A 208-nucleotide genomic window follows, 5' to 3' on the forward strand; every position below is an offset into this window, starting at 1 on the left:
CTCGCTTTCCCGTCTTGGCTCGGCAGTCTCGGGTGGAATGGTTGTGGCGATATGTGGAGGAGGAGCAGGAGTCCCTCTTCTTCTTCTTCGAAATGATGGATCCTTCACACATAGAGGCGATAGAAAGAGAATACAAACAGATAGAAGACAATGAGGCATGGAGTCAAGTGTATCAGGTGTGGTATAAGACGCGTAGATGGCTTGTTTC

At 48.6% G+C, this 208-nt stretch overlaps 1 protein-coding gene across 1 annotated transcript in view; it reads left to right on the top strand.

The window, feature by feature from the left end:
* LOC119585086 (tyrosine-protein phosphatase non-receptor type 2-like) overlaps positions 1–208 on the top strand; it is a gene marked incomplete in the record, with an annotated part of 74,581 nt that continues 74,373 nt past the window's right edge. Inside the window, 1 exon segment of the mRNA XM_037933706.1 lies at positions 1–176. Coding sequence (XP_037789634.1) covers positions 93–176 — 84 coding nt within the window.

Source organism: Penaeus monodon, chromosome 19 (assembly GCF_015228065.2).
Source record: "Penaeus monodon isolate SGIC_2016 chromosome 19, NSTDA_Pmon_1, whole genome shotgun sequence".
NCBI classification, from domain to species: Eukaryota; Metazoa; Arthropoda; class Malacostraca; order Decapoda; family Penaeidae; genus Penaeus; species Penaeus monodon.